This window comes from Bombus pyrosoma, linkage group LG11 (assembly GCF_014825855.1).
Source record: "Bombus pyrosoma isolate SC7728 linkage group LG11, ASM1482585v1, whole genome shotgun sequence".
Taxonomy (NCBI): Eukaryota; Metazoa; Arthropoda; class Insecta; order Hymenoptera; family Apidae; genus Bombus; species Bombus pyrosoma.
Window position 1 is genome coordinate 7,927,671 of NC_057780.1, and position 24,934 is coordinate 7,952,604.

At 44.1% G+C, this 24,934-nt stretch overlaps 1 protein-coding gene across 6 annotated transcripts in view; it reads left to right on the forward strand.

Annotated features, from left to right (window-relative positions):
* The window catches only part of LOC122572290, a 182,210-nt gene that overhangs the window by 46,832 nt on the left and 110,444 nt on the right, over positions 1-24,934 (forward strand). For 4 of the 6 annotated variants that reach the window (XM_043737086.1, XM_043737088.1, XM_043737089.1 and 1 more), the window contains one exon: positions 7,783-7,953. The exons of the other annotated variants lie outside the window; for them this stretch is intronic. In XM_043737086.1, coding sequence (XP_043593021.1) covers positions 7,947-7,953 — 7 coding nt within the window. In that variant the 5' untranslated portion in view covers positions 7,783-7,946. The remainder of the gene's footprint in view (positions 1-7,782; positions 7,954-24,934) is intronic. 6 annotated transcript variants of the gene reach the window in all.

Sequence of the window (24,934 nt, forward strand, 5' to 3'; positions counted from 1 at the left end):
GGTTAGAACGCGGGGATGACCGTAAGCGTGTCACGATTAATGCTATATAATACTATATCGCTGAAAACTCTGGCAACTTTGACCTTCGCCGCGCCGAATAGGATCATTTTTGTAACATGCTGCAATACGTGTAATCTGCACGCGATAAAACAAAATATTATTTCCTGTACGAATTGCAACTGAGTAAAAAGTAGTACGTTTATAGAATATTTGTACGATATAAGCGTATAAAAGTTCAATATGCGAAGCAAAAGTGGCTCGATTCGAACGTTCGTGCTGCTTTTTTTGATCCACGTTGAAGAGCGTACAGATGCATGGAATACGCGTGATACATAGATACGTAACTGCGTACACCTCCGCAGTTTAATAATCGTAAATCATTGACACGAGTGCGAGAAGGAAGAGAAAAATTCCTTGTTTCTTCTTTTTACAATTTCGCAATCTTCTTCGCTACATCTTAAAATTTTCATCCTGAGCAGGCAACAGAAAGTAATTTCATTTCCTTTTGCCAGTAAAATCATCGAGTCTTCTCGGCTGGCTGGCTTTCTCCTTGCAAATCAGCCTGTTTACGGCATCAGTTGAATATTAATCGAACTCTATGACGAGAAACTTTTGCAGAAAACTCGGAGAAGTGTTTTTTCTCGGTATCCTTCGTGTTCGCCGACTTCTTCGCGGAAAGTTGTAATTGAATCGGCGACGCACTCGCTTCTTTGTTTGAATTTTAATCGAATCCTCGGCAGCTTCTTACTGTCGCTGGCGTATCGACGAGACCGGGTAGTTTCCGCAATTTAATGGACTCGATTATCGGGCATAAACCCGGCCGCAAGGACGTTCCCCTCTCATTCGCCAGTTCTCTCGCATAATTGACGGAGCCGGCCGCTTTTTTCTGATGAAACTTTCGATTTTACGAGCATCAAGAGCTTCCATACGACGTTGTTTCGCTTTGCGGAGTTTCAACTTGCTTCTTCCTTCGTCTTTGAAATTTCCCTCAGATTCTTTCCTTTGGATTCTCCTTTAATTAACCTCAATGAATCCTTTCGCGACACAAGTGGCTAAACTTTGATACGAAGGCTAAGCTGTTTGCCCAAATTATTACAAACGTGTTACACGTGGTTTAAGCTTGCCAGAGATCCAAGAAACGGAAGGTTACTGCTCTAAGCCTAAATTGTCGCATAAATAAATTAATCTCATCCGACCCTATATCAGTCGTAGTGGACCATGAATGCACCGATAAATTGCCTAAAATATATTTCAAAGGAAGCAACGACCTGCGAGCATCCTCGAAGCTCATCAAACGGCCCAAAAGTTCCATTTTTTTTTTCTCCATATGGGAGACGCGTGTTGAGGAAACGAAAGGGGGAAAATAATATAACGGGATGAAAGGGAATAAAAAAGAAACGAAAGGGCGGTTCGAGGGAAGAAACGAGCGAAACGAGCGGTGTAAAAGGATGATTCGGAAAGTTTTACAACGAAAGGCGAGGCTTCGGCTCTCCTCTCTCTCTCTCTCTCTCTCTCTCTCTCTTCCCCTTTCTGTCTTCAGAGAACACCCATGAAATTCTCGGCCGCCATATTTCTTTCGCCTGCCCCTCGGTGCTTCCTCCGCTCGCCTTTAAATCCACCAACGCCAACCTCCTGTGCTCGACCATTGTTTCCCCGGTGGGGCGAAACAACGAGACGAACGAGAAAAGAGGTCGGAACGACAGGGAAAATTGCCAGCGCCCCGTTTGCACGCGATTTGCAGGGAAAAAAATGTAGACGAGCCCGGCTGATTAAGGGTCGAAACGTGGCAGATCGCGGAACGCGGTTCGCAAATTGTTTCAAAGCGAAACAATTTGATATCGGGTTGGCGATATGACCGGGGGAAAAACGGAACCTCGTGCTCGATCTACTATATTGCGTATTCGTTAAACATCGAATTCTTGTAAAATTAATATTTCATTGACGATTTGAACAACAGTCGTCGATCAGAATCCCTTTTAAAAGTAAAGAGAAGAAAACATGGAATTCGTTGGAACGTAGGATTATCGCGAGGAACAACGTGAAAAATCCTAAATGGCCAGGAGGAAGTTTGAAAAAGAATTGGCAAGCGATGGCTATCGCGTTTGCGATTAACCGAGAATGAAAAAGAATTGAAATAAAAAACAGAGATAGAAAAATCCAAGTCTTTAAATATTTATCAAGTGAGGATTGAACCAGCCGGAAGTCCGACCGGTCTCCGATTCGAAAACGATGCTAAAAGCAACAGATAGAGGAGGAAAGAGAAACGACGATGGAAGAAGGAGGAAGGAAGGAGAAAATAAAAATAAAACAAAAGGGGAAAACGATGGGTGAACGGTTGGAAAACGATAGGGTGGAAAGTGCTCGCGCAGCTCTGGCTTTCCAACGGATCGTTGCTGATAAAGCGCGATAAGCGGTGCCGCGGCACGTTATGAGGACGGAAACGATAACACCGGCACATTTCCAGGGGAACGTCGACTCGCTTTTCCGCTCGGTCTTTGCGCTTTTCGAGCAGCCGCATCGACGCGACGCGAACCTAACCAGAGGATAGATCGGGCTGCAGCAGGTTCGTATCTCCGACAGCCTTGTAACCGGATACACACCGGCTAATTGAATGTGTCCGCGTTTGTGCTCGGATTAAATCCCGCGGTCAGGATTCGTTAGCTGTCGCGCTGCTTGCCGTGCTTGTTGCTGTTGTCGCGACCGTTACGCCGATAATCGCCTACATGCAGATCGACGCTAAGCTCCTTTCCATGGATTTTCAACGACGCTTCGATGCGCGCCGCTTCACCATCTTTCCAGGTGATTCCACCCGAACGTATCTTCTGTTTATCCTTCACCGAACGGAAAGAGACTACGATCCTTCGTTGAAAACGATACCAAGTATCTTGTGGTGTGCGAAAAAACGGTAGAATGCTTTTTTGTTGACTCTTAGCATAACACTGTTTAACTGCTTCAACCGAATACCGAATTTGTTGGTGTCCATACATTCCGCGAATTTCTTAACTAACGTTTCTTCTCGTGTTGGCCTCAGCCGGAACCAAGCAGCTTTTAAGCACTCGTTAAACTCGATCGACGATCGAATAAAACCGTACCGCGGCTTTCGAATTTTTATATCTCAGGTTATTGCTCATTTTAGCAAACAGGACAGATCTCTATGTCCTAAAAAAGAATAAAAATCGTAAATACCAATAATATTTTTTCCATATTTTACTCAAGCCTGAGGTATATTCTTGACGCGAGAGAAATACGATCGGGCGGAAAATGATCTGAAGAACACAGGTGCAGTAAAAGTTACAAAGAGTCCGTCCGAAGAAAGGCTCGAGCTCGAAAGAGAAGGATATTCTTTCGAATTAGCGTCTTATTTTCCTTTGTGTAATATACTTTCTTTGACACGAGCATCAAAATCTTCCAACGTTAAACGAACAGCGTTCCTTCTTTTTCCGTATCCTCGTAATTCAATAACGCGAAAATTCCTTTTTATCGTGACTCTATCGCAACCGAACAATCCGACTCTTTCACCTACATCCTCGAATACGTTTTACAGAGAACGCATTAAGCGACAGACCATCAGGCGCCTTCGTCGGAATCGTTTCCTGGTAACGATCATCCGTAGGCATCGATTCTTAGTCTCGGTTCCCATCAAAGAGATCCCAATTTCCGTCGATTTGTTTGGCGCGAGCGATTCCTCGACACAAAAGCGCCCACCCACCAGGGGCATTGTTGCCATCCAGAAGCCCTCTCTAATGATTCAGGATTACCGTCGATCGACTCGTGAAACAGTTGTCTAACGACCGTCTCCGCCTGTCTCTCGATTCCAATCCTCCTAGTCATTTTCCTTGTGCATCTTCGATGTAGTACATTTATACACAACGGATGACTGTCATTTAGAGAGAGCGTTTGTATGGAGAAAGGTTTAGTCACGTTCGAATGAAAGAGCGCGATTTAAATTGCTGAGGTTTCTTGCTTTTTAATACGCGAACTGCTACGGTGGTCATCGATGACACGTGTTACTAGATTTGTTGCAATTTTTAAAACTTGCGTGGACTAAGAAACGTGGACTTTCCAACGAAACGACATTTTGTAAATGTTGAAATGGTCACCACTTCTAAGAAAACTCTGCATCTGGTCTTTTTTAATTTTCTCAAGCACCGAAGCCATCGACAGCGTATAGACAATAGACTGGGACAAAGGCAGACCATAGACGGTAGACAGGCGACGATGACTTCGGGGTTTTCGGTTATAGGGTAACACTGCCAACGTGCGGATCTGGACCAGCTCGAATTATATTCCTACTTGTACTCACACTTCTGTATTAAAATATATTTTCTACTTTGCAATTTATTCACGCGTTTCTCTGTTTATACATCTAATAACCTCAACAGTAAAAATGTTAATGCCGCGGGTGCCAGGGCAAAATATAGCATAGAATTCACGCGTTGAGTAGAATAAAGCGAAATTGGTCGAACGCGGTGACGTTTTCAAGAAGCGACGAAACGTAATTTCTGATAACGCGCGAAGAAAATCTGGTTTCATATAAACACACTTGGTCGGTTTTGCCTGCTTTTCGAATATCGCGACAAGATAGTGGAAATTCGATATTTCACGTTAAATATTTCTCAAGTATCGTAGCTCAATAACACGTATTCGATATTTTTCTGGTAAATATTTTTCAAGTACCACGCCAAACGATTTTCGATATCTCGGTTTCAAATATGCGTTGAAATAAATAATATAACAGACACGGGTATCCGATATTCTCTTTTGATCTACTTCGTCCGATATCCCGTTTGGAAATATATACCCACCTTCTAAGTAGCACGCTATAACTGCAGACAACCGGTGCGCTTCGATCGCACCGGATCGGACCAACTCAAAATACCCCTCGAGCAACATGCTAATTCCAAGTTTCATTCCTTGGTAATTCCCAAAGCCATTCGGCTCGATCCGAGCCTCTCAGCAACTAAAGCGATCAACTTCAGCCGTCGTCAATTTCTGATTTCACTGTACGCATATATCAGTGTTCAATTTCTCTTACGTTCTACATACGTTCATAACCGTTGCCTATCCGCTGCTCTATATATGGATATTTATGGAAATGTACATTTTTACGAAAACGACCGAAACAGGAGCATTTATCGTTAGGTATAACTTTGTTTCACCCGCCAAATATTTTAACGAGTACCTCACTTTCGATATTTTACGTACCTTCACACGTTGTGTATATTCGATGCACTTTTGCAAATGTCCCGTAAATGCACGAAAATCTGCGTCTGCATTCTACTTATCAGGAACGCGCGAGGTATCGGTGATCGTAAATTTCAACGCTTTGGTAACGTCCTTATTTCCCTACTCTTCTAATTTATGGATTTAATCAGCCCGGCTTCTCGGCGACTCGTAGATCCACGAAGACGAAAAGAGCAATATTCCCGATTGGCCTCGGGTCAACGATATTCTCGCCAACAGTTTCATCGACCAGAAATCGGCCGTGAAACACGCACGTTCACGAATGCGAGCAACGGCAACGAGAAGCTTCCGATCCTGCGCCGTAAACGATCGGGTGTAACGTAGTCGATCGGACCGCGGCGCCCAAGGATTCCTTCAGGACCGCAGAAATCGAGCCTCGGCTCGTACCCTTCCACGTATCGCGATAGCAAACGCAAATTTATAGCCTCCAGTTCGCTCCTTCTTCAGCCCCGCCCTTTCCCTCCGTCCCTTTCCTTACTTCCAGCCTGTTCTAAACGCTTTCGAGCTGTTGCAAATTGCTCCAGCTGTCTGGAGAATACTGATTCAGTCGTGGAGTTCGCTGCCGTCTCCCTGGAGGAGGATTAAACCGTGGGGTTTAATAGTGAATTGTAAGAATGGGTTTTGCGTAGTGACGCTGCGAATGTTAATTGCAGTGGATTTTAACGGATGGTAAATCGCGCGATGTAAATTCGAAACGAGACCGCTACGTTCGACACGCGTTTTGGTACGAGCTGATTATTTGTTAAGTCGGTTAGTTCCGAGGAACAGAAAATAGAGAAAATCGACCGGGTTACGGATGAGACGAGCGAAAGCGCTTCGGTGATTATAATTTAAGAAATTTTTAAAAATAATGGTGGTGGATTATATTCACAAGGCGGACGATTTTTGTAACACTGTTTAACACTAGAACTACCCATAGTTAACACGAAGCTATTTCTATCAAAACCAGTGAAAATGACTGGTCTTTGTAAAAAATACGTAATAATAGAATATTTGTATATTCTATTTGTATATTCTATTGTATATTATATTTCTTACAGAAGCAATTCCATGTTACGTAGTACATTTTTCGTGTTATTAACGATGATCCCTGAAATGATCCCTAAACGAGGGTTGACATATTTATAAAATTGTAGAACCAGTCATTTTCACTGCTGTGGTATTTCTAGCGTTAGCATCTAGCGATCTAGCGATCGATCCGCAATTTTCCTGATAACTGATATCATCATATCGAATGATACGCGGTACAAATTTTAAAAATTTAAAACGAGGAAACTTGTTAATTGGGTTCGATAAGCAGATTGCAGCACCCTTTTACACTTTGACAAATAACACTCATTATCACCGGTATTGGTATAAGTATCCTTGATACAACATTATTTTCAGTTTGAATACATAAAAAACAAAATAAAATTCATTATATTATTCTCTCATGAGAAAATCGTTACATTATTGTGGAACAAAATATAAGATGAAGTAGGAATTTTACAATGAAATTGTAAAACAAGTCAATTTCACTGGTGTGGTAGTTCCAGTGTTGAATATAACTGGAGCTAAGCTGCCGACGCTTTTACGTTTGTTTAACCCTTTGAGCGCTATGAACGCATATATGCGTTCTCACACAACCATTCAATTTTGGGCTATGAACGCATATATGCGTTCTCGCATAACCATTCAATTTGGTCTAAAAGTGGCGTTAAAGTGGCGTGATAAAAAGGACGTATGGATATTATACATCTCACATTCTGATGATTTCGATGGAACAAAAGAAATTAATTATCAAACTGGCAAACCAAAGCGAAAAGCAAAATGTGTAGCAGACTACAATGCCTTTCGTAAAAAATACGCAGCCCACGGTGTGTTTCTTCGTAAAGAGCGATCAATCCATGGCGCACCCTTAATGTCGGACAACGCAGCGCTCAAAGGGTTAAAAGCGTAAATATCTATAAAATGTGCTAAATACGACGCTAAAGGAGATGAGACAAATAAGTAAAATATGTCAATTATTATAGAATTTAACCCCTTCAGGTGCCATTTTTCCGAATTTAGCTGGTCAGAAACGCACAATTTTGTTCTCGACGCAATTGTTTCTTGATTGCATGGTAATATACTTTACTGTTATTTTCTGCAATTATGATACTGTATCCTGCTATGTGATATATCTGTGTTCTCGACACGATAAGATGCAATACGCGAGATAGGAAATAAAGTGAAACAAGTGCTTTTATAATTACGAACAAACAATTGTACTTTTATTAATAGAAGAATCGATTGGTCGACTACCTCGCAAGGATTCGAGCGTTAAAGGTTAATGGACGGTGCAAATTTCTTCAGTTACGTTGATGAAAATAGGAATTTGCATAAACATCTACATAGCTCGATTTAGTTCCGACTGAGGTCAATTTCCCCCACGTTAATGTACAATTTAAATACATTAAGAACTGTATCCCGCGGCACGATCAAAAGCGGCAACATTCACAGTGCAACGAGGCAATTTCTACGCTCTTCTCAAGCGATATTCCATGGTGTCTGTTGCAGGGAGTGTTCTATGTTCCTGCGTATTTTCCTGATCAAAGTAGAACCTACGAGTAAACCCGGACTTTCGAGCTGCGTCTCGAAGCGTATCGATATCGTCGCCTCGCGGCCAGCAAACAAGCACAGGAAAGTGTCCTCTCGACCAGAGGAGAGTGCAAGTACTCGGCATGAAGGGTGAGTCCTTTAAAAGTTGCCTCGTTCGATGCTCGACCTATGGTCGATCGAACACCGTCGATAATTCTGACCTCTTGTTCGTCGACACAATGCTCTCGTCTACGTTGTTTGCGTCGTTAGAAATTAACCACTGACCGACCGCCAACAGATTGTCCAATCTTGTTGCGTGCGCGGTTCTTATCGAACCGAGAATTTTCAAAATGATTTCTTCGTTATTCGCGTCAGCAATTACTCCACCGAAGGTAGAACGTTACTGTTTCACGAATGATCCGATTTCGTAATTTATTTCACGAGCTCGGTATATTTCCGGTTACTAGTTAATGGACTCGATGATAAATTCATTCGAGTTACAACGTTTCATGGACACGTGTACTATTAAATCTACCGATTTCATCGAGACACGATTACGAGGCTGAGTTAAATGATACGAGAAGAAACACAATTTTCTTATATGACGCTTAAAGTGAAATTCAAGTTCAAACACAACTGACAGATCTTCCACCCCGATTTTCTCGAATTTTAACGAAAATTTTATTCCACCTTTCATTCTCTATTTTTTCTTACTTTTCCTTAATTCGATTATCGGAGTATTTTTTTATATTAAGGAATCACCTCGTGCTCGTATATTGTCTCGCATCGACGACCTCATCGAGCATTCCACTAATTCTCTCAAGAGGAAGATCTATAATTAATCGGCTGAGAAAACGCGCGATAGAAACGGTAATTGTTAGTCCAACTTGGCCAAGAAGCTTGTTCAACCGTTCAACTCGATCGTCCACGACAGACGCAAGAAAAATCTACCCCTTTAACCCGCGGTGCGGCGAACCAGACCATCGAGAACTCGATAAAGAAGCGCAGCAGGCTGCGGAATTGTTCTCCGCGAGAGAATATATCTGCAGGCAGCGATCTCTCGTTCGCTAATCTGGCTCTATTAAGAACTTCATCGACCTTTTATCTCGGCCGAGCGTAGCCTCCGCGTTATCTTTTAATCGTTTAACCTACATCAGAGTGCGGAAGAAAAAGCTGCGAGGTACGGTGCACGGGTCGATTCCGTCGCTGCGAGATATATCGCTGGAAACGCGGCGTAAACCGAATTTCAAAGGCACGACGGCAACGTTCGGTTATCTCCTGGAGCTACGATTACGGCTGTAACTCGCGTTTATCGTCGGGAAAGCCGCTCACGCGCTAGACGGCGCACGTACGAAACGCATAATGCATGCGATTCGCGTAAATTCAACCAGCCGGCCGATCGTTCGTTGCCTTCTCGAGTTCTGTTGCACGCACCAGCCCCGACAGGTTTCTTTTTTCTCCGATTTCGAGCGACCCGATCGAATTGTTTCGAAACGTCAAAGAGCCGCCAGCGAGGAAAATTAACAGCAATAATCCGTCGAGCTTGACAGTAGGTTCGCGTTATTCGACGCTGCCGCTCGTTTTTCGTTACGTTTCGCGCAACGTTTTCCCCAGTTGTTTCTGCCTTTTCACGCGTAATCAAATAATAAAGCTCTCACGAAATAATTCGCCGCGAATTAAAATATCGTAATCGAATATCCTATCGACGAAATTGTTTTATACGAAGTTAATTCGATTAAATTATCTCGTGTCCACTCGATATTTCAGGGCAGCGGCTCAGGACGCAGCGGCACCTTCGTGATGTTCGTTTGCAGCTTTTATTCCCACGATTGTTCGCCTCTCGTTGTCACTGAGTCGAAGTTTTGCTCGTCGAACGAAAAACCTCGCAGGTTGGAATCCTTTTTTCAGAAGCACGGAAACATCGTAACGACGAATAGAAGACGTCTCTAGCTACGAAACAGCAAAGACGTTGAAACGAAATTTTTAAAATTGTTCAAATTTTCGCTGAAATGCTTCTCGTAGTTTCGTTTAATTTTGTTAGCGCGCCGTTCTTCCTCAAAGTCGGCATTCGCGATGGTTTCGCTCCTTTCTTCTGCCTTTTCATTTTTGCCTGATCTTGTTTCGACGAAAGGGAGCGGCTTTCTTTTGAAACAAAACGCAATGGGAGAAAGGATGTCACTGAAAATGTAGAACAGCCGGGTTGACGGTTGCGTGCGAGCAATCTGCGTGGTAGGCTTGATCTGGGTCACGGAAATCGCTGGAAACGTAATTTCAGGATACGCGTTCGACGCCCTTTTCTTCGCCGCCTTTGGTGACCCGCTTTCCCTACGCGATCGCTGTTTCGATTTAAGGGGCTTTCCACGACCCGAATACGTTGCCTCACGCCCGTTCGTTCCGTAGAAAATTGTTCTCCTCTTTTATCAGTTTTATTATCGTTATCGGATGAACGATGACCGAATAAAACGTTTCGAAATTAAAAAGTTTGAAGTTCAAATTGAAACTATTTCTGTTTAGTTTATTATCTGGCCGTCCAAAGTTTAAAATGATATCCGACGTTTAAAGTAAACTTTAGAATAATAAACGAGGGTAAAATGCGCCAGAGTATGGTTAATCGGATCGAAAGGAATTCAAGGCTATCTCAGAGCCAGAGAACCTTCAACCTGCCGCGGACAATGAGCTCTTTTATCAACGACAGCCATTTATATCGTAAATCGTGCAAAACATCCTCCTAAATTGCTCAGGAATCGTGGACGCCTAGCCGCTGCTTAACCCAGTCCAAAACACCTACGAGAACGTCACTGTTCGAGCCAGAAGATTCAGAACCACCCAGATGACTCTTCTTGCTCTAGAATCTTCATGAAGAATTCTACTTCTTACGCTTACGAAAATATTTCGTCCTTAAGCTCCAAACTCGGTTCTATACCGAAACGATTGTCGAAGCTACGGTGTGCGCCATTAATACGCTTGAACGAAATGAATTTTAATCGTCAGAATCTAATCGAAACTTCGATCCAAAATTCACCCTTATTCCACTGCACTGCTCATTGTCAGATAGAACTAACCCCAAATCTAATCCTATTCTCCTAAACATAGCATTCTACGGTTCAAAAGCGAGTAATCGTCAATCGTTGTCGTGGATACTTTGCAGCATGTACCTTGCCAGTTAATTTCAATCTAATTTACCTCATATCGACGTAACAGCGAATGTTAAATCGGCGAATGTACACACTTTCTAGTGAATGTATGCGCATACTAATCGGCCGTCGAACGAATAGTCGATAATTTTGCTGAAATCTTTGCAAATGTACGCGTTAACAAACCAGTGTTTATCAAATTTTACGCTCGTACTGTGACGCCTACATGGCTGAATGCGATAGGTGTACCAAGAATTGCAAATTGTTTAAACAGAAGCGACAATAATCGATGTTATGTTTCTCCTTATAGACGATGCGTATATTTTCATGTTACATTGTATGTGTAAAGATATAGGAGAGATTCGGAAATACAAATAGTTTACTTTATTTGCACACGACAGCTATACATGTATATTACACACTGAAGATCTCGAAAACCTACTCGCACGTTGTCAACCGACTCTTCCAAATGCTTTTAACGACTGCCTATCACCGTCTTTTGTGCCAACTAAGGCCTGGACGCCCTCTGACGCTTACACACACATTCACATGTACAGTGTAAATGTATCACCTTCCTAACAGTATGATATTAAGAGCATAGTAATTTTGATAAATTATCGATTGCTTCGATAAACATATTTCACTAACTATTTCACGTTACGAAAAGAAAACGATATACATAGTTTTTCCAATCTTTGAATCGCGACACCATTCTTCCTACCGGTTCTTTGTTTCCGTTTGTAAAACGAATAACGCGACGTTCTATCGGTAGCTAATCACAGTTTTGCAAAGTTATTTATTTGTGCGATGGGTTTCACACGGCGGTACGCGTATGATAGATACCAATATATGCATTATTATACATGCATACGAATGCAAGCGTTCGCACGACGATTCTCACGAGACGCAGTATCGCGACACTCGTTTCGTGTATCTCGGCAACGATACTTCTCGTACGGAGACAGACGAGACGTTAAAACAAATGGCGACATTTACACGGTACGCAACTCGCGATACGTCTATCACGGTACGCCTATCACGGTACACGTACCTCCGTGTGAAACCGGCTTAACGAACTCGATATGTCGATAGAATCAAATATGTACATAGATTTTTATGACTGCATAGATCGCAGTCTTCGTTCGTCAGCACGCTAGTTTGTCCGAATATGTATGCGCCGTAATCATAGCCTTGTGTCTGTATAAAACGACAGAGCAGAACAATGGAAGAGAATAGAGGACGAAGGAAACAAGGGAAAGAGAATAGAAGACGAAGGGAACAAGTTAGTCCGTTGAAAGAATAGGTCAGCGAGGGTCGTCCGGTCCGGCGGATATCGCAGCGATTTTCGAGGCGCGCCGGGTTGCGCGGAATTGGGGCTGTAGCCCCCTGGCGGCCGAGCAAGGGGGTAGCACTGACACCACGACCCAGATACGGGCCATTGTGCACCGTATACTGTATACTCGGATTGCGTCATAGCTCGGCACAGCCGCAACGTCGGCTCCGGATTCCGGCCGAGGCTGCTCGAACTCGATCGTTTTCCACTGACGCAGTCGTGGCTGCCGTTTTTCAGCCACTAACCACCCCCGGCCTGCCCAACACCCTCCTTCTATCCTACCCGTCTGCCTGTCTTTTTCTCTTTCGGTCAATTCTTGACCTACTTGGCCAGGCTCGTTTTTTTCTTCTTCTTATCAACCAGGTCTTAGCCTCTTTGGCCACGGTTTCCTGTCGTTGCATTTTCAGGCAGTACAAAAATCGTGTGGAACTTTCGATACTGGCGATGGAATGAACTCGATGGTAGTAGCGGGGGAATTTTTTGGTTCGGAAGGTATCTCTTCTGGCGAACTAACGAGGCCGGTGAGGATGAGAAATATCAGACGTTAAGCTTTCACGAGGATCGATGCACGTCGTGCTTTTGCTTCCTCGACAAACGACCGCGTTACGAGTTCCACCTTTGCACTAGGGTCTCGTGACCGTGACAGTTCACAGCTTCTGGTCTGTCCTGAGGAAGAAGAGGAAAAATTCCAAGCTTAATACTCCTCGTCCTCGGATGTTGTTCTTTTGGTCTTGCGCTAGACAATCGCGTTACGAGTTACACTTTCGCCACGACGTTTCGCGAACGTTCCACTTTGTTTGTTCGGAGCGGGCGTGATCCTGCGAATTGTTTACAATTTGTAACTGAATTGTTCGCGACAATTCGCAGTTCCACGTTCATCCTTGGAGGAAGCGAACTCCGATGTCAGCGCGAAAGAGTAACTCGCGACACGATTGCCTCTCGAAGAACGAAAAACACGACGTCCAAAGATAAAATATACCAACGTTCGTGTTCTTGCTTTCGTAAAAACATGGAAACGTTGAAATGCCGAAACTTAGACGAAGCAGAGGTAAAATCGAAAATTGCAAGCTTACTTCATCCGTTCCTAAAGTTACGCAAATTCACGGTGGTCCCAATTCGATCCGAAAGCTGCTACAAATCGGCGAATGGCTTAATTCGAAAATGGAGAAAGTTGGTTGCAAGCCGGTTCGTCTTATCGCGAGAGGAGAGCCAGGATTTTAGCAGATGTTAACGCACTGGCATCGACGTAAATCGGCTCGATTTCAAGTTCACTAATGGCCGTGGTCACGGAGGAACGCGGTATGTCGAGCGTGAGGATGGTTTGGGTCGGTGAATGCTTTTCGTTCAGTGGAACGTCCAGTTTTCGACGGTTAAACGACTGCAACGCTTTTAGCCAGATCGTTAGCGTGCTTGCTCTGCCCGTTTCTGGACCGCTGCCTAAATACACGGTGCCCGGCAAGTTACGATTTCAAAAGTTACAGACTCTAGGCTGGCTGCAGGAATTTGCTTAACTCGAGAGAGTCCCGTCTTTTGAGCTAAATATGAGTTGGCTCTAAACAGGACGTAAAGGCAGCGCGTACGTTTATTTAGTTCGATCCTTAATTTTCTTAATTGAAAACGATAAAATTTATTAAGAGCTTGCGATTCATTTTACGCGTAGAAAAGCAGGAAAATTTTGCTAATTGACTTTCTCTTGATATTTAACGAGCTTTCCGATCTCTTCTGGATAAAAAGGATCCTTCGCGGATTCCAACTCGCAGATTCTATCTCTAGGCAATCGTGCTTCGATTGTAAAATATTACCGAACGAAGTTTTATACGTAATAAGACCGAAGGAAACAATGTTCGTTTCCGAAGTAGCAAAATCTTTGATCTCGTTCTACTCGGTTCCCGACCAGGCTACGGAGTACATCAAGAAATTTGATAAAATCTAGCCAATATGGAGAAAGTACGTGGAAGAACAGCGAAGAACAGTGAACTTGCTGAGAAGGAAGGTAGAGCAGCAGCAGCTCGATCGAAGGTTGCTTCGAGTCGTCTACTCTATATTCTACTTATACGAAATACAGGTCCGGAAGCGGTGGTGCACGGATTATGCGAGCTGAAGCTTATGGCGTGAACTCGTTGCAACGAAAAACCATCCGGCAACCTCGACGGAGCTGAAGCTTTTACGGCGCCCTACCACTACAACTTCTCATTGTTCAAATCTCCATTTTCATTCGACGGCAGGTACCGACCGCGTGATTACGAAATTGCGTCCAAGTAGAGGGCAGAAGAAACGAAATTTTATGGAAAATTTAATAACTTTCAAATCCTTATCTCGCTCCGATTCTCGAATCTAATTTTCCAATTTTCAAATTCTATCGTCTTCGTCGAATTTATCAAAATTTATTTCAAGGCTGTGACCATGTTCGACGAAACGGAGGAACAGATCGACGAGACTGTTTGTCTTCAAACGTTTCTTAATTTATCAACGTAGCGACTAAGCAAATGTTTCCGTGGAAAATTCCTAGGACTTTGGATACGGGTTTTCGGTATTTACAGGCATCGTCGCGGCTGGGTAAACAGAAAGGCCCATTCATTTCGAAGAGCTGGAGGTGGACGAATGCTCGAATTCGCGGGAACGATTTAAAGAGAGCGAAACTCTCTTTTTCCCGGACGAATCGTTCCGTCCCTTAACTTTTCCCATTCTTTCGTCGGCCCCTTTGCAATTCTCCGCTGCGCTGTCTCCTTTTTCTTCCACGAACTCACCTCCCCCTCCCCATCTTTGTTTCATCCGTTCCACTCTTCTACCTTCTTCCTCCTCCCTCGTCTATCACACCCCAACCCCCATCCTTGTGTCCTTTTCACCGAGTCTCGACACGCTTTAACGCAGAAAGCTGGAAACTTGTGTTCCCATCGACTTTCTCTTCCCAGAACCCACTGTTTCCACGGCGTTCTAGTTGTACTTTCAATGAAACGCTCTGTCTTCCCCCTTCCTCCGTTCTTACAGCGAGCGCGCACCCTTCCTTCGTGTTTCTTCGTCGATTCCACTGGACTGCACCCACCCACGCTGCTGCAACAGCTTTCTTATTTACGAGATCCTCCAGCGGCCAGCCTCTTCCGCTTCTTGCTTCGTCCGATCGCTCAGAGTGCTTAGCCACACCGCGACCCTTCTCTTCCCTTCTTCTTCGCGAATTCTCCGTGTTCCTTTCGCGTTCTTCCTCGTCGGGGGCACCAGCTGCTGTTGAACGACGTTGAACGACACGGGTGCTGGAGTACATACGTTTTTCGTTTCGATACCTCTTGTACCTTTCCTCCTCGAGTTTTCGCGTTGCTGCTCGCGTGCGCGGGAGGAGCGGATGGACTGTTTAGGAAGAAGCTGTTGCACCTTCGCTGCTTATTCTTTTCTTCTTTCTGTCGCTCCTTCTTTCCTTCGAGTAACTGACTCTTCCGTTATTTGCCTTCCAAGAAGAAACGTGTTAGTATTTTAGATTTCAAAAATTAAGGTTTCTCGGATCGAAGAACCGTCGAGACAGAGCGCAACGTGCTACCAAAAACACGAAAGAAGAAGCGCGAACGAACGTCGGACAAAGAATTCTTTAAAATCTGATCCAACGATATACTTCGTCGAAAGTATCGCATAACCGCTCTCAGAGTTAATCGATCATCCCTGTATCTCTCCATTTACGCGCTACCCTTGGTACTACCTTGCAATTACCAGCGCCGCATTTCCAATACAACTCGCCAATCCTTCCAACGAAGCCGAAACGCGTCCGGAAAGACTTTCATTAAAAATATCTACGACGACGAAGGAGGGATCGGGACGTTCTCTATCGGATTCCAGCTAAATGAAACAATTTTTTCCCGGCGTGGCGGGATCTCCCTCGAAATCCTGGATATTCCCAATCGAGATTCGTCGTGCAACGGGGCGAAACGGATAAATAAACGAACAAATGGAGTGAAAAGAGAGCCGATTCACGGTCAGTCGTGGCTCAAAGGACTGCCAGGCATTCCGGCAGATGCAAAGCGCATCGAGCCAGTCCTATCCTCCTGGTTCAATGGTTGTTACGCTTCTGGATAACGAACAGCCGCGAGACGTTCTCCTAAAAGCGCTCTGGAATCCCTTTGAGTCGCGTAAGTCGCTGTTTTCTCCTACTCCGAACGATACTGACCGTTTCTGCAAAGCGGAGAACGTGGAACGTTTACGAGGAAGAAGAAAATTGCTCGTTACACGAGCAAAGATTTTGTGCGGAGCAAAGCAATGTAGTTTTGAACGTAGTTGGTGAAGGATCGTCGACGGAAGACGATCCGAGTACGATTTAACGCTACTTTCGTCCATTGGAAGCATGACTCGAGTTACTTCTTTCCAAATTCCTTCTCCAACTTCGTAAAAGAATATTTCATAGCTTAATCGACTATTCTTGATTATCCGTACGCGAGCTGCTTTTCATTTTCAGTTAACACTGACCGTAGCAGTCCCGGGCAAATGACCAGCTTCAAAATGTAATTTAATAATTGTACATTCATTGTTATTGCTTTTGTTCATTTAACTTTATGTAAATTCTTATATTATCCGATTGATCAATTTCTCAATTTTTTGCTAATATAAGAATTCACATAAAGCTAGGTGAACGAAAGAAATAACGACGAATGTATTAGGTTGCTCCGAAAGTGTCTTTCGCTGTCTGCTTTATCTGGCAATGTTTATACGAAACCTAATCCGACAAGTGTAAAGAGAACAAAATGGATCGCACACAATTCGATGAAATAATATACAACAAAAAATCTTGTGCATCCATCATTTTCTTATGAAACGAAAGAAACTTTTAGGACAACCTGATACAATTTTGTTGAAGTGGTCACCACTTCTAAGCAAACTCTACATCCGATCTTTTTAGTTTTCCCGAGCACCGAAGCCATCGACAGCGTATAGACAATAGACCGGGACGAAGGCACACCATAGACAGTTGACAGGCGACGATGGCTTCGGGGCTTTCAGTTATAGGGTATAGCGTTCCTCTGTTCATACATCTAATAACCTGAACAAATTTTAAATGAAATTTTGAAACCGGTCGTTCGACAAGCCCTGCTAAGACTAGTCTTCAATAACCGTGAAGATCTTTGATTGTGTGAAAAGCTGAGACGACTATGAATAAATGCGTATCGTATCTTAAATACGTTCATCGGGAAACGACAGTAGCACGTACCGCGTACTTCCTAATTTAAGAAGGAAACGCTCGGATATCACAAAGTTCCGTACAATTATCGTCAATTCAGGCTCTCCGATAATTTGTCAAACTACCAGACGAACTTTCCATCACGCGAGAACGGAGTTTCTCGCGGGAGGGTTCAACGATCGCCCGGAGAAACTCGGCGAGTCACGAAATTCCCGAGAACCGGAAGTTCTTCCAGCACAAGTCCAACCTCCGAGTGGCAATAATAAAGAGTCCGAGCGACGATCGCTCATCGTAATAAGATGGCGTGATCGCCGCCGAAGACAGGCTTTCACCAGGCTGCATTAAGCCATTAAAACCACGCCGAGATTTATTCCATTCCCTGACCCTTCCTCGGCTCTACGTTCGATCGTCTTTCACGCAACTTCGTACCAATTCCTCCAACACACCCCCTGCCTCTCCTTTCATCAGCTGCTCGTCTGTCATTCGCTGTTTAACGAGACGAATCTATTCGTTCGCGATTACACGAAAATCGAGGGTTGCTCGTTCGAGAACTGATTGATCGATGGATAGCGAACCGTTGATGGTATCTCTTGATTTAGCGTTGGAAAACTTGATCGGTCGGTGCAGTGAATTTTTCCGACTATCAACCGTGTTTAACGAAATGGCGGAATTCCTTCCTTAACAGGTTCCACGTCGCGAGAAGATCCAGATCGTCGATAGAGATTGAGAAAATAAAAAGGTGGTCAATTTAAGAGCAAAAAGAATGGCTATGAACTTACAGGTTACTTTGATCTTCTTTGAAAAGCTGATGAAAGTTTCGTGTTTGATTAACATCATGTGAAACAGGGGTAGTTTGCATTGTACGTGTATCGTGCGAGAGGGTGGATCGCGAAATTCCGCAATTTTCCTACAACGGAAGCCTGGTGTCAATCAATAATCGCTTAATTAAATTCCTATAACAAGCGAACTGCAACATAGTTCGCATAATGGAAACCTAAAAATCCCACGTTGAATATAATATGGCTGGATATAATACCAACTATCGTGAGAAACAACCAATTGTTCCTTCTTCGAGTACACAGCTTCAAACTTTAACTCGAAAAACTCTTCCGTGTTCTTGGGGTAATTTTATTTTCCAAACTTGGCTGAAGGTTGTCCGAGTTTTCTCAAATTTGAATCCTTTGGATCGTTCGAAACGTTCCCAAGAGATTTCATCACGGTACTCCCTTCTTTCTGCATTATTTGCTCGTTTGCCACTCGACGAGAATCGGCCAGTATACAGATAGAATCGCGTTTAACAATGATATTCGTTGCCGTCCGCGACGTGCTTTCTATTAAATTGATATTCATTGTTGCTTTCTATAGTATTTAATTACGAAACTGCGTATTTCTATACAAATTCGTATTTTCGTGAAAACAATTTACAAGGCAGAACATAGACAGGGGCATGTTAAATATCATAACGAGTATTGTATTTCGGATATTTTACGTTTCTTCGTGTATTACGTACGTTGTATGAATGTTTGCGCCTACAAATTCTCCACAAATCCATAAAAATCCGCAGTTTCATAGTAGACATTCCATTGTAGACACCGTTGCGAGTATTTGACGAACCCAAGCTGGTTAAAGCCTATGTGAAACGAAGAAGACGACCCTCAACGATATCCGAGATATCGATTACATATTATTATAACTTTTATATTAAACATGTTGCACGTGTTACACGTTTTGAATCGCACCTCGTTATACCGTATGTCGCACGCACGCATAAATTATGATTATTGTAAATAAATAATAATTAGGAAGGAGGAAACCACCAGTGCTACATTGATTTTGTAATATTTTCTGTTTGAAACGGAAATAAAGGAACGGCCGATCTGAAAAATGTAATTACCATGTCAACAACGGAGTCGCAAAATGTTTCAATGGATAAGCAAATAACATCGCGGCTTGGAAAACACAATTTCTCGGGCGTTTTCGAAAGTCTGACAATCATAGGCGAAAGACACAGGGCCAAGCCGACAGGTGAATCAGTGGAAAAGGGACTGCGTTAATTGAGAGTCCTGCCGCGGGCCAATTTACCGGGAAATCGTTTCACAAAGCCTGTTACGACACTTTTCGGTTTAATTAACGAGCGATTTCGAGGCGTTCCTGAAACGTTTTCCCCGCCCCGAATCATATATTACGCGTGCCGGCTCCTCTGGCACGTGATAGTTATTTACAACGCGCGAATAAATCTCTCTTCGATGAAATACGCGAAATTTATTGGCCCAACGTTGTCGACTGCTCTTAAATATGCAAATGCCGTTGCAGATTTGGGTAAACACCGCGTGCGCCGCCGCTTTTTCCAGCCGACTCACCGCCTCTCTGCGCGTCATCTGTCATTTCTTTCGATCGACGAAGAAACGATCGGAACCTCGACCCGGCGATATTTCGCGACACGAATGTCGGGCCGGCTGGAAAATACTCGGTTTATTTCGAATTTGCAGGAAAATATGACGAAATAGGGGGAAAATTTGTAATACCCTGTATATCATGGAAAAAGGGTTTGTTCGCTCTTCTGTGCAATTCGCCAACGTAGATTTATGGCGGAACGAAATTGTTGCGTAAAAGGAACGTCGATACGATGAAGCATCGAATGGTATCGCGACTCGATGGATGGATTTCCTGATCGAAAAACTCAGCTCCGCGACTTTCGATGAATAAATTTCTTCGCTCTCTACGAACGTGCTATACGTCGATTACCACAGAAGCTAGAAGCATCTTGGTTCTCCTCTCAATTTTCCTGGGACGCCCGAGCCACCGAGAACAATTCGAAAATAGTGCAAAAACCACATAGACCGGTGGGAGGGGAACCGAAAAACGAACACATGGAAAGGCGAAAACCTCGAGTCGTTTTCGCAGGAATCGTGTCTAACTGGCTGTTTGTCTCGGAGCCAAAACTCCGGGCGAACCAAAGTGGAAGAGCCTGGAGAACGAGCCGGGGGTGTTTTCGCCTCGTACAGTCGCTATCGTAGGTCGTACGACCGTACGTCGGGCAAGTAACCGAGCCGAACATGGCCGTAGTGACAAAGAGACCGGGTTCGGATCGCGTGTAATTTAATTCGTGGCGTGCTCCAAGTCACGACGACGAGGGTGTGCAGGGGGCTGATGTGCGGAACGGTGGTTACGGAAGCGCGCAACGCTTCGAGGGAAGGAAGAGAGGCGAAGAAAAAGGGGTTGGTTAAGGTAGATGTCGTTGTCAAAGTGCAGCTAGCCGAAAGACACACAACTCCGGGGGCCGGTGTGCGGTGAATCCCCGCTGCACCGTCACGATTTCGTGGTGGTGTGGTATTGATCCACCCCCAGAGAGCGCGACCGGGGCTTTTGCTCTCTCGTCTGCGTGTTCTCGCGCATTTGTGTCGGCGTTTTCTCCTCCCTGCGTCTCGCCTTCTTCGCCTCTCTTTTCGCGCCTTCTTTCCCGCTCCTTTCGGCTCTTCCTTTCGCGCTTCTTTCTCCTTTCTGTTTTTGGCTCGACCACAGTTTCTTTCACGGATCCCTCGTTCGCCCCTGTTTCCTTCGTGCTCCACGGCATCCTCGCTCGTGTCTCCCCGCGATTTTTCCGTCTCGAATCTTCCCCGTCCCATTTCATTGTCTTTCGCCGACGTATCTGTTTATCACCGTTTTTCTCCGCCTTTGTTCCACCTTTTCCCGACTCTTTGTCCCCTCGCCCCTCCCTACCACTTTTTCTCGGTACGGCGTTTCTCCCGAAGATGAACAAACTTTCCGTGGCTTTCGTCGACTCTCCACCTGTCTCGTTCTGATGAAAGAATTGGAATTACGCTTGCATCTACATTCCAATGGGGATACTGCAGTCTCGTAATACGCGGGATATAGAATTCATCGAGTTGGCGGACGAAGTAAGACAGCGATTCTATCCCATAGGAATTACCCAGCCTCTGGGTCTCGACAAATAAAGGATTAGAGCCGTCGCAGCTGTCCGACGAGCCTCGACGTTTACGACCTCGTGCCGTGTTGTCGTAAAAGTAATCGCCGACTTGGTCGGTGATTTTTGTGTTTAATTACCACTGTTTCGTTGTCCAATCTCTTGAGAAGCTGTTCCGCAACGGCAGCCGATCGGACTTCCTCTCTTTGCCGAGGAAATTGCGCGATGTACGTGTCGATGGCCATCGTCAGGGTGTCAGGGAAGATAGAGCTGGTGGAATATTCATGCCTGCCGCATTATGTCTGCTCGTTGGCAATAATGTGACGCAAGCTGCGCCACGTGTGCAGCTGACAGCCGGTGGAATATATCTCGACGCATGCAGCTCTCTGGGGTCGATCGTCTAGGAAACAAAATTCAACGCCGTCGAGCAGTAGTTACTTCTCGCGGTAATTCCATCCCTGTAATTTTCTCGGACCTTGACTACCAATGGCGAATAAAAATTTCCACAGTTGCTTCCCGGGACAATTTCGTTTTCGTACTTTTCTGGGTCCCGACTGCCGACGAGTAAAAATTTCGGGAGTAACTTTCACGGAAGATCGTCTTAGTCACGCGTAGGATGTGCATTTTTGAAAATTCTGCGGAGCAAAGATATCGCAAATACGGAAATTTCGGAGATCCGTTAGAATCTTCCCTTTCAACTATTTTGCTTTCTGTGGCAAACGAAGATGTAAAATAATCTCGTCGACGACGAGAAAACAAATGATCGAGAAATTTCAATAAAAAGAGTAGGCTAACACGAGGAGCAAAAATACGTCGCGACGGATGCGTCCTTTTTCGCTGAATTTTCCGCTTGATCCGCATAACCGCGAAACCAGATTGGTGGTTTGCCTTGTACCGCCTTGCGTGTTCCATAAATTAATTGTAACTTTCAGCAGGTCGTATTGTTCGCATTACCCAGCCATTAATGGCAACAATACGCCCCGGTGACGATGGATCAATTTCCAACTGGGCTCCGCGTCCCGCTCGATGGTTATTTCGACGTGGAAAAGTTGGCCGCCGCGCACCGACCCGAACCAGCGTCAGGTATCTGGGTCCCACCGGTAATTGGAATAGCGGATTAGAATCGCGAATATCGAGCCCTGCTCAAACTTTCCCTATTCTAGGCCTAACTCACCATCAAACTTGCGATAGAATCGCCGAATCGGATATAGCTACACCTGTCGGTTTCAGTTCGCTTCCGAAACGTTCGTATTAAATTTCTTAGATTAGGATCGTTTGGAATCTCACAAAGAGCCTATTTCGAAGCTTTGTTACGTATAAACTGTTACGCGTTCGAACGTTCTACGCGTAAGCGGAAATTAACGCAGTAGGCTCCCGTATAACGCGTGCTCCTACAACGCGCCAAATAATAAAACACGGGAATTACCTGATTTGAGAATTAAATCTACTTTAGTCGAGCGTTAGATCGTTTTCTCCATCGTTACCGGCTTCTTGTGTCTCATAGCTGTTTTGTTCCTCGACGCATTCACTTTTACTATAACCAGTGTCTCATATTGGTGATTCGAGAAAGCTCACACTTGCAACAGGTAAGTATACACGATGCAAAGATATTTTGCAAATTTATAAAAAAAAGTTACTTGTAAGGACGGGATGGATGAAGTTAAAAAGAAAGAACATCGAAAAGGAACTGGATTTCTATCGAAGAAAAAGTCGCGATGATAGATCGGCTGAATCCTGGGGGAAAAATAAAAGATATTTCCATTTTTTACATACATTAATTATATGCTTCTTTTTAATTAATTTCGTATATATGCTATTTATTTCCAGAACACTGCCCTATTTGATAAAACATAGAAAATAATAGTTGGCGTAGCAATAATCATTTGAAACATGTTACTGTAGATTATGCGCGTCGTATGAGGAAAATTCTTACTGTATTCGTACATAGCAGTTTTGTACGTGTTTGTTCGGAGGCCAAAATGTCAAGTCACAGGAACGATAATTCACGGAAGAGATTGCTCGTGGAGGATTCGCAAAGTGGCGAGATTGGTAGATGCAGGTCCGAATAATCGCGGTCACACGACGATCTGCAGTGCATTCTAACGTTCACGATCGAGAGGAGGCAAACGGCGAATCAGTGGAATCTAATGGCTTTGGTCAGACCACGCGGCAGACGCTCGGTCGACGAAGTAGTTTCGGATGTTTGTGGCCAGACATACTGATACGATCGTTCGACTACGTTGCACGCTAACGATTTTTCGATCGATTAATTAACCAGAGGCGTTTGGTATCGTTTCGAAGATCGTCTTAACCCGTTGATTAACTATACTTTGGACGACCGTGCATATAGACATATTGTGGGCTAATTTTATGTTTATTAAATGTATCTATTTTATATACTCATTTCGTGTGGAGCACCAACGAAATCATAAACAGCATAACTGTTACGTCGGCTGACTCTTTACCTAAACCGGATTACACACCCCGGGCAAGATGGCATCTGGATGTCTACACATCCTTACTGCGTACCCTCAATAGGTTTAAGGACCCACCATAAATCTTGGCATTTTCATAATTAAGGTCCTTCAGACCAAACAAGCATCTTTGATTTCAAGTGTTCCTTGCGTTTATTGTCTATTCGGTATCTTCCGTTAGCAACTTTCTCTCGGGGGCGGCTAAGACTCTTCCTAGTCCACCAACCTTCTCATTATCTAATCAGAAGCAATGTCTATTGCCCTCAACAACAAGCCCAAATTGTCATAAACAAATCCGATGGTCCCGTGCGCTAGACACACCCATCACTAGCTTTCCTCCGCCACACAGCATCGTCACTGAACTTTGCTGATTTTCCATCTTTCGAACAGTCAAACATCTCTTTACCGGGTTTTCAACCCTTAGATCGGTCACCTACTTAACTTATGATGAAGTGGTCACCCACTTCTAAGAAAACTCTACATCTGGTCTTTTTAGTTTTGAGGTGGATACGTCCGTGATAATAGTAGCTGCTGGCTGTATGTCGCTGCTGGGGTTCTTCCTATTTAAGAATCGTGGAAGAAAAATCGGACTTTAGTCGCCGGGATTCGATCCCGGGTTCCGAACGTTCGTAACCTAAGGCGCTAACCACTGCGCTGCCATCGTCCGTTGTTAGTTAGCGTGGAGTGCCGCCACAGTTTTCTCAAGCACTGGAGCCATCGACAGCGTATAGACAAAAGACTGGGACGAAGGCAGACCATAGACAGTTGACATGCGACGATGGCTTCGGGGTTTTTGTTATAGGGTAACGCTGCTAGCGTGCGGATCTGGACCAGCTCAAATTATATTCCTACTTGTACTCACACTTCTGTATTAAAATGTATTTTCTACTTTACAATTTATCCACGCGTTTCTTTGTTTATACATCCAATAACCTCAACAACTTATACATACGCACCAGCGTAAATATCTTCTGTACAAAGTTGTTGGAAATATATATTATAACCTGTTAAACTCAGTGTTATACTAACTCAACCACCCCTATTAGCCTAACAGAAATAAAAGGATCGACTTGTTCGTGGCGTCGATTATTCTAATCTTAACGGGAATCT